We start from the raw sequence: 10,747 nt of genomic DNA on the forward strand, positions 1-10,747 counted from the left end.
GTCCGTCATATCTCTCAAATTTTATGAACACTGCAGTAGGGAGTGCTGGTGGACTCTGATCTTTGAACAATATATCTTCTACAACTCCCATCGATCTGTTTACCAGCCCTGCTTCGGCGGTATTATTTAAATAGTTACGGTATCATCGATTGACTCTGTTACGGTATGATCATTTTTTACCGGTATGAAGATCCATTTGTGCATCATACTGTACTTACACCTTTGGTTGTATAATATTAATACATCCAAAGTTACAGGTACGGTACAAACTGCCATACAAATATCGTACCTGTATTGTAAATATTGTAAACCGCAGTAATACAATAAATCTTGCCAAAAAATAAACATGTTGAAAAGTCTAAAAGGAAAAATGAAATTAAAATCTATGTAAAAATTAATAAAAAAGATTTCGATTTGTATAAACAATTGCTAATTTATGTATTAATTATTTTTATTTACATTTATTTTACAATATATTGTTACATTAATTATTTTGATTTTAATAATTATTATTCTTCAACTGTAGCATATTGAAATTTGAAATATTTTTTTTTAAAAAAAGCTCTACATATTATATTATACATATTAAATCTTATACAAATTTTTGGCAAATTAATAATATTTTTAGCAAAGTAATAATAGCATATTTCATTAATTATTATTTAATTCCATTTCCAACTTTTTAATCTGCAACTCTTTTAATTTTAGATCAATTTCATTCTGTTTGAGTTGCATTTTCCTCTCTTCTAATGCGATCTTGCGCTCTTCAATTTCCATTTCAGTGTCGTCATCATCATAATCAATCTTTGCCTTTTTTGAAGCGCGTTGCTTTCCTTTACTGGTTGTTCTTTTGGATAGTTTTTTAACTATTTTTTTTATAACATTAAAACATGATAATACCCATCATAAATAGTAGCAATCAAATCATAAAGTTTATTACTTTACCTGATCTTTTATTAGCTTGCATTTTTTTACCAAAGTCACTTTTATCTTTACTAGACATAGGAATGCCTGTTTGTTGATGTATTTTTATTCTTTTATAGATGCACTCATCATGTTTCCATCCCCTAAATATAAAAAATAAAATAGGTATCAAATTATTTATTATATAATTATGCAGATAGTAAAAAATTACCTTAGAATTGCAATTTTTAATTTCAATGATTTGCCTGTTCGATTAATCATTGCATGAGCACTTTCAGCAATATTAGTATCAAATGGTGTTGTCTGCCAATCTTCATATGACATTAAGGAATAATGATATGTTAATGAACCCAGAACCCATGGTTTCTGATAATATTCTAGCCAATCTAAAAAAAATAAATTGACATAAATTAATATAATTAATACGATTGATAATCTAATAAAGCAAAACATTATATACTTACTTTGTATACCATCTTCATTACGCATTTTAATTTGTCCAAATATTTGATTAATTTCTTCAGAAGAATTTGCTTTAAGAATTTCAAGCATATCATGTTTTGTATCTGCACAATAAGGGTAATGGTCAACATTTCTATAAAATTATAAAATTATTAGCAAAAGTTTTATTATTAATTTAAAAAATATAAAAATCTTACCTTTTATAATGGATACGATATGATTTAAATACATATTGTAAATGTTCTTTAGCTTTTCGTGTAGGATCCATTTTTTTCATAGCCTTTCCTAATCCAAGGGCTTGGGCTTGATCTAAATCAGCTAAAACACAAACCCAACCATCACTATGTATATGCCGAAAATGGGCAGGCTTATTAGATAATTTTTCAACTATTTCAAAAAAGACTTCAAACATTCTTTGATATGCCTCTTTAGTTGCAATATTAGTAAAAATTCTACAAAATGTTATAACTATAAAGAATGCATTTAAATTAATTAAGAATTATTAATAAATCAAATTGAAAAATTAAAATTGTTAACTTACTAGTCCTAGATTTTTCTTCATATGCATTAAACTCTAATTCATTAATGTCACCATAAACATGTTTAAATGAAAGATCAACTTCGAAATATTTAAATTCAATGCATTTTGCTGCTTGTTCATTAGTCATACATAAAATCATTATATGACCATCATTAAAAAAACCTAAAAATATATATTAAATTATTTTATATTATGTGTAAAGTAAATAATAAATATATTAATAACATTTTTACTTACTAATTTTTTGGATATAATTCTTTATTTCTTTAGTATTTTGATAAAAATCATATACCACTCCAAGAATCCCTTGACCATGTGGATGTTGCTGATTATGAACACGTGCAATTAAATATCGAAGCTTGTCAATATTATTGAGAGAAGCATGGATTTCAGCTACCATTTCTGTTCCAAATACACTTTTAAGCAAATGACCTTATTAAAAAAAAAAGTTAATAATAAGAAAATTTATAATGATATAGCATAATAAAATAAGTTAAACTAACCTGACACTAACTGCTGTGCAGTTATATTTATAAGTTGTTCTTTAGAATTTTCAATTAGTTTCCTCAACTCTGATTTAATACAAGTAGAAGTCTTAGATAAAGGTGGTGGTGGATGTGTATGAATTCCTTTAGATATCAAGATTACAAAAGAAAATCTTTGCAAATTTAAAGGTGTAAGCATCTTGAATTCAACTGAACAAGGAAGTCGTTTTAATTCAAGTTTTTGAGTTAAGCCCTGAAAAAGATGGACTGATTTTAATAAAAAAGTCATTAATTTTTTAATAAATACAATTATATTAAAAAAAAAGTGGAATTTATTTACCACAATATTTCTTATGACAACCTGTAGGGTACAACATATTGCAATTTGTATCATCCTATATAAATTAAATAAATAAAAAACAATTCATAAATTAGTAAAGTTATAAATTATTATATATTAATAAAAAAGTAATGAAGATGCATACTTCCTGATCTAAAATTTTTCCCTGATTTGCAAAAAGTGACTTTAAAAGATTAATATCTACACCAGCCTTAATTTGCAAAGACATATGACCTTTTTCATTTGGTTTCCATTTATCACATCCTATGAATTCACTCCATTGATTTGTAGTATAAACTAAATAGTAGTGTTTAATTTTAGCTTTACCACCACAAGTAAAATTATTATTTGGATAAGGACATCGGGTTTTTATTGCTGTTAAGTATTCCCTAAAAGAAAGTAAAGATTATTAAAAAATGCATTATAAAATTATAATTTGAGACTATTATAACTTACGTTCGAGTAAGTACTCTTGTAATCCTATTTTCTGGAGTATTATTATAACCATCTTCACAGATAAATGGATTGGTTTCAAGATCTACCTTAGTATGTGATGCTTCCAAGATATTTGGACCAGCTAATTGACAAGTTTTAATGCCTCCACAATGTTTTATTGCCTTTTTAACCTGGACCCATTTTTTATTTTCTAGATCATCCATATCTTTACCAAAAAATGGACATCCAACGTTAGGAGAACCACTGCTGCCATCACAGAGTGAGTATTGGATCTATTTTTTTAAAAAAAAGTGTTAATTTTTGGTAAAACATCTTTATATTAAAAATTACTTACATCACGAAATGCTGCCTTAGGATCCTCCCAGTTTTCAATGTGATAAATATACGCAACTCCTTCTTCTGATGTTTCTGGATATTCAATGGGCACTAGAGAGTGTCTTACATCATTGATTTTAGTATCCCTTGTAAATACTGCTATTTCAGATTCTGTATCATCTTCTGCATTTAAGTTGGTTTCGGCTGTCTAAATAAAAATGTATTTATTATTTACATCTATTACAATTTTTTTATATAATAATAATTTAATATTAATTAAACTTACAAATGGATCAAAGTTCAATGGCTCATCAAATTCATCTAAATTTATATACAGACCCCGGCGAAAAGAATGGCGGTCAGTTTTTTTGATATCACGAATGTAATCTATAGTAAAATGTGAAATATTTTTTTATTTTCTGAAAGAGGAACAGAAAATACATATATTTCATTATTTAAATAACATTTGATATGATCATCTTCAGGTGTCAATAAATGCTTTAATTTATTATTGCATACTATTCGCACTCTTAACCAGCGTTATTTTGTTATGATATTTTAATATTTTCTTAACTTTCTCGCCATCCAGAGGTCAGATTGAGACAAATTTACCACCATTGGATTCCTCTTGACTATGTGGTTCGAATGGTGGTCTCAAAATTACTGTGTAGCATCTGTGTAATGTGATAGTTCAAGTATAATAGTGAGTATTATGAATTTTTATGTTGTATAAAGATAATCATTTCTAAAAGCAATATAAAAGCTCAATAATATAATAAAAGACCATTATTTAAATCTCGTAATTGCAAGAAATCTAATAGTTGAAATTTTGTTTCAATACAAGCTTTGGTTGGTAAGAAAATGAAGTTTAAACTTTTTATTTCAAACTTTCATACCAAATTCAAAAAATTATTAGTAGTATTTCTCTGTGATAATGTGATATAACTAAATGCAATTATAATATTTGGCAGTTAAAAGTAAGTGGTTTTTTTTAAAAAAAAATTGGAATTTATTATTATGTAGGATTTTGAGCATTTTAAAAAAATTCATAGCAAATTATTATGCTCCGATTTCTATTAAATTTATAACTTCTTGGTTTTTTAGAAGGTAAAATAGGTGTAAAAACAATAATAAATTTTCATTTTTTTTATTGCTTTTTAAAATAGTATTCTAAAAATCTATTGGGCATTTACAAGTTTTAATTTAAATAGGATAATTCTGATCTCATATCCAAAATAACAAATGATACTCGCACTGCCATTCTTTTCGCCGGGGACTGTATTCATATGGTGTAGACATTTTATTAAAAATTAAGAAAAAATGATAAAAAATAATAAGGTTAATAAGTTGAGAAAAAATTAAGGACGAAGGAAGAAGAAAAAGTTTAAATCAGCAAAATCATTATCAAGATTTAATAAATCTGATCATTTTTGGTACTAAATCTGCAGAAATGTTTCACAAATCAAATAAGAGCTAAGAGTACAGGTATTATTTGATAAATATGATTAACAATACCTAGAGGTTTGAAATTTTCCATTGTATATCAGTATGATCAGTATGATTAGCATAATTTTGTATCGTACCTATATCTTATCAATCATACCTTACCTATCATATAATATAGTACCGTAACTAAATACTATATACTCCTGCTTCGGTCCATATATTTGAAGTTAGCATCACACGGCAGCCTTTTGCCAGTAATATTTCTGCTTCAAGTCCCTTTACTACGTCTGATTTGGCGCGTTTAGCTGTTCTTCTACCGCTATGTACTGCGCAGATTTTTGCTATTGGCCGATTCAATCTCCTGAGCATTTCGATGTTGACTTTATATACTTCGGGCCATGTTGTATGTATAAACACGGCATCCTGAAATCTGTCGCGTTCAGCTCCATTTAGATTCTCTTCGAACCTGCTTGTGAGAATATTCCAATCATTTAACGTGCTTTCCCCATCTCGTAATCTTAAAAGGATATCTCTGAATTCCTATTAATCATTACCCGATTGCCGTAGAATAATATCCAGTTCGTACACTTCTTTGAATTGTCTGTAGACTGCTATTACGTTGCTTGACGATCTGGCGTTAGTTGCATACATAGGTATGTTGAGTACTGGAGCAAGTTGACCAAAGTCACCAAACAAGATTACCAATCATCCGCCGAAAGGTTCATTTTTGTTTTCCGAAAATGCTTCTCTTAGCCTCATGTCGATAAATCCTAGCATCCTTCGTCCTACCATGCTTTTTTCATCAATTATGAAGTACCTTACATCTTGTACTCTTTCTTGTAATTTTTTTAGACAGATGCCGCTTAACTCGTCCTTATTGTTCTTTATCGGTATAGAAAGTGTTGAATGAATGGTCGCTCCGTTGATATTAAACGAGGCTACGCCTGTTGGTACGATCATGAGCACTGGTGAACTGGCGTCTTTTCCTGTCAATGTGAAAAGTCGTTCTCGTATTGCCTTTATGAGATATGATTTCCCGGTTCCCGCGGTTCCCATAATCATTATCCTTAACAGCTCAACATGTTGCCCTGAAATGGTATCGTTGTAATGTTTTTCAATTCTCTCGAAAACTTTTTTTTGCTTTTCATTCAAATTCTGATACTCTATCACATTATTCCTTCCACTAATTATGTTATTGTTGTTGCTTGCGGATTGTCGCACAAATTCGCTTGCATTTGCAATATCTTCCTCTGAATATTGTTGTTGTGCATCGTTGGTCCAATTGTGTTTCTGGTCCATATCTCGTGATCCCAGGTCGGCGTCCCTTTGTATGTACACGTTTGGACCCATCTCTGCTAAATGCATCCAATCATAACGGTATTCTTCATGTTCCTCCTCTTCGATTTCATCATAACTTTCTTCTTCACTAATTTCTGCTTCTTCGTCAAATGCTTGTCCTAGCAAGTCGATTAGATCGGAATTAATTATATCGATGTGTCGTTTGTAAATTGTTGATCATGGTATGTCGCTGTTTCCGTTTAATTGTTCGATGCTTCAGTGTGGAACGTGAAGTATGACTTTGACATGGCAGAATTCCGCCCATTGATCTCCATTACGCAATCCTGATGGACGAGGCAATATTCTAACTATGTTTTCTTTTTTGCATTTTACCCACTTCCCGTTTGTGTATTTGTGGGTTAGATATAGCCTATATAGTGAAAAATCTTCTAATTGATCATCCAAATCCCAATATTTTCTTAAGGGTGACCTTGTTGTTCGTCCGCGCTCCATGATTGTATCTTCGTCGTTTTTCCTACTTCCTGTACCTCGAACGCACCTTGGAGCCTCCTCATTAAGATTTAATGATACGTTCTGTCGATTAGAATGATAAAGTAGTATGCCGAGAAGTAGGTAACACGTTTCTTGTGCCGATATGTCTCTTTCTGCAATACTGTTTAGTAAGAGTTTCTGGATTGATGCAAGTGAATTATCGTCCGAATTACTTTTGTTTAGAATTTGATTAAATATTTCTGTGATTTGGGTTCGGATTTGCTCGCGTATTTAGAGATATATTGCAAAGCTGCGTGTATGGTGAGGACGGGTTTGATATCAACATTTGCTCGCCAACCTTGCAATTGCAACCTGTTGTGTGGGTTTAGATATGGGACGTTCCTTGATGTCACTAATTCAGGTTGTCCATGATTATCCTCGCGTATAAACGAATGATCATTTCTCTCTTTTGGGTATCTGAATCTACAAACCTGTTGTCCGTGTTTGCTACGCAAACAATATGATGGACTACATTTGGTATGTCTTTGTAATTTGTTTATCAATTCAACATAGTCTTATAAATCATCGTTTATTTCTTCTGCTCTCTTCTGACATGGATGTCTTTTTGGTATCAGAGCATGCATATCTGGATTGATTGTTGTCACTATCGAATCAAGATATTGAATTACATTATTCATTACATCCTCATTATCTTTCATTGCACTCCAGTTTATTTTAGGTGCATTTTTTTTCTTTCTGATTCCGTGTACATGTACACTTCCCCTGTACTGCCACTCGTATCGGTACCAATAATCCTTTAATTCCCATCGGTTTACCAACACATCTTTAAAGAATGTTTCGAATCTTTGTTTAAAAAACCATGTTGCAATGTGCGGATTATCAATTATGTTCTGTTGTCGACGTTTAGATGATTCAGCCTCATCTCCATTATGATCATTATTTTCCATCAGTTTGTGTAATTCGGGCCAATGCATATCCGCGGCGCTAAAGGTAAAAAATATTAGCCCGTCTGCTCCTATTTGTTTTATCAAATCTAACAATTCCTTTCTTCTCGCTATCCAGAATTGTCGGGTTCCTCTTAAACCTTCTCCATATCTCATTATGCGATCTGCTATTTTGTTGTCTCCATTGGCTATCATTTCTTGTATATCCGATACGTTAATCTGTTCTTCTTTTAGATTCTGCTTAACGTATATTTGACCTTCTTGTAATGCCCTCCACCTCATAGATGAATTTAGCGCAAAATATCTCCATCGTGGATGTCGCGCGAATCTTCCATCTTTGTACTATAAAAGATGCCTGAAATATTCGGCAGGCTTTACTTCTTTAACACGTGCTGAATGAAGGTCAGCTCTTCCATATGGATAAAGCGTGAGGAAAGCTCTAACCATGTAACCAGGCGTATGGAATTCGTTTATAGGTACGCCTTCGATCTCAGGCTATAGCGACGGAGGATTGTCATTTTGCATTCGATTGAGAGTTGCGTTTATGGCTTCACCTTCTCATTGTGTTAGGGGCATTAATGGTACAAACGTTCTTGATACGTCTTCTCCGTCTTCAATGTTATCGCCGTCATCTTTTCCCGATTCATCATCTTGAAGTTGTGGGAGCATGTTGAAAATGGAATCATTCTCGGGTAAGGATTGAAGAATATTTGTGTCAATTATTATGTCTTCATAGTAAGGATTGTTTTCCTTTAACTATAATAGTGCTTTGCACACTTTGCTCCTTCGTACAGTAAAATCCCTGAACACCATTGAATTGTTTGATGATTGCCGGCGTACAACAAGAACATCCAGAGATCTTGGATCACACGGAAGTTGTTTCGTAAAGCCCTGAATATCCTGAGGAAAATTAATCACGTGTCCTCTATAGCCGTTTTGTCCACCACGCAGCCGGTATACTGTTATCACAGTGAAACCCTGAGAAATAAGCATTTCTTCTATTTCACTAAGTCCTTTAAGTTCGTCGGGAACGTCACCTGGATGCATATTATTACCCCCAGAAAACTTTTTCGGCGTACCCCGGTATTTTTTTCATAATAACACCTTTTACATGTCCCTTTAACAAGCGTTAATAAAGGTATTCGCTCTTGACATACGTTGCAAAGATTATAACGTATATTCTCCATTTTTATGCGGAAATCCTGCAACATACTGATTTCTTCTTCGCTCATGGTGGTGGCTGAATTCTGTGTAGGATGAGAGTCGGAATCTGTGTTATCACTTTCCACATAAGCTTCCTCTATTTCTCGTCCTTCATGATCTTGTCGTGTTTGTTGGTTGATGTTTCTTCCTTTTAATACATTTCGGTTTTTTAATTTACAGGTTCGTTTACGCGTAGCTTGTCTACGTTGGTTTTCCCGATTTTTCCGATTTTCCCGATCACTGTTAGTTTCTGTCATCTTTTTCTTTTTTCTTCCTTCCCAAATACTTTGAAGACACTCCTCATGTTGTTGTTCTGTTTCTCTTGCTCTTTTTTGCCGTTTTAATTCTTGTTCTCGTGCAAGACGTTTTGATCGCTGTTCATTTGTCTCTTGTTTTTTTTTGTTTCGTTTTCGTATAGTTTCTGGATTAGTGGAATCATTCATTTTTATATTTTTATTTTATATTTTTTTCTCAGATGAGCCTCTTGATGTTCCGGTGTCTTGGATTTTTTTTTTGTCCTTATCAAAATACCTGTATTAGTAAAATTTATTCATCTTATTTAGTTTTTATCTTTTATTTTATAGTGAGAAAATAAAAATTAGTGTGTGATTTTATTGTTATTTGGGAAATTGTGATTTTGTGGCTTTGACGTTCAAATTGTTCTGTTCTAATTGTTCTTTATTTATTAAAATATGATTGTTTCATACATTAATTGATTTATTTTATCACTAGCCAACACAATTATCTAATTATTTCAACTAAATTTATTATTATTTTCTACCCTATGCTGTATTCAGATAAATTATATTTTAATTAAACTTTTCTCGATACATTGATTCCCCTTTGACTGTGACATTTCTTAGCTAATTATCCTCTCAGCGTCTAGATGATTACAAATCACGTGACGAGCTCCAGACTACGTAACGGTTTACCGTTTCCCTAGTTATAGGGAAATCGGTTCTGTCGTGAATACTGAATCCCAAAGATAAGTTTCAAAAAAAAAATTTTGAAACTTTCTTTAATAAAACATTTTTATAATAAAAATGTTTTTTTTTATATTTTAATTATAGGGAAATTGGTTCTGGCGAATCCCAAAGATAAGTTTTGAAAAAAAAATTTTGAAACTTTCTTTAATAAAACTTTTTTACATTAAAAACGTTTTTTTTTATATGTTAATTATAGGGAAATCGGTTCTGGCGTGGATACCGAATCCCAAAGATAAGTTTCAAAAAAAAAATTTTAAAACTTTCTTTAATAAAACGTTTTTATTATACTTTCTAGCGTAATTGATTTTTGAATGCCGTATTATAATGGCACAATGCCGAATTGCATATTGATGTAACGTAATTTATTTGTACTGATGTAATTAATTTGTACTGACGTATTAATTTGTACTGACGGAATTGATTTTATATTAGAATTGAATCTTTGATCCATTGATCCATTATTCCATTTATCTTTATTTCCAACAGTTATTAAAATAATTTATATTACGTATAACTAATTGTACAACCGATTTTTAAAAATTATAATTCAATTAATTCAATTATTATTTATTACATAAAAAAGAGTTCTTAAACAATATACTTAATTATTTTATTTTATTTTTTTTTAGTTTTAGTTTTAGTACTATTGATATTTTCGTTTATTTGTTAGGACAAACTGCAAATTAAATGACGTAATTATTAATATTATGTAACAATGATGATTAGATCGCAAAAATTACAAATGGAAAAGCAGTTTATGAAAAACCCTATAAAAAATAAAAAAAGAAATGTTAATATTAAAAGAATACCCACCCACACATATACCTGTATCTTGAAGGAATTAAGAAACCAAA

General features: G+C 30.9%; 1 protein-coding gene across 1 annotated transcript; it reads right to left on the reverse strand.

Annotated features, from left to right (window-relative positions):
* Window positions 1-651: 651 nt before the first annotated feature.
* Window positions 652-4,197, reverse strand: OCT59_007823 (uncharacterized protein; the record flags this gene model as incomplete). The annotated part of the gene is made up of 13 exons (XM_066142040.1): window positions 652-866; window positions 946-1,067; window positions 1,136-1,310; window positions 1,389-1,519; window positions 1,584-1,753; window positions 2,220-2,359; window positions 2,431-2,679; window positions 2,753-2,807; window positions 2,898-3,141; window positions 3,209-3,480; window positions 3,543-3,731; window positions 3,810-3,844; window positions 4,188-4,197. The coding sequence occupies 13 exons, from the start codon at window positions 4,195-4,197 to the stop codon at window positions 652-654; spliced, it is 2,007 nt and encodes a 668-aa protein (XP_065998953.1).
* Window positions 4,198-10,747: the final 6,550 nt, after the last annotated feature.

Source organism: Rhizophagus irregularis, chromosome 16 (genome assembly GCF_026210795.1).
Source record: "Rhizophagus irregularis chromosome 16, complete sequence".
Taxonomy (NCBI): domain Eukaryota; kingdom Fungi; phylum Glomeromycota; class Glomeromycetes; order Glomerales; family Glomeraceae; genus Rhizophagus; species Rhizophagus irregularis.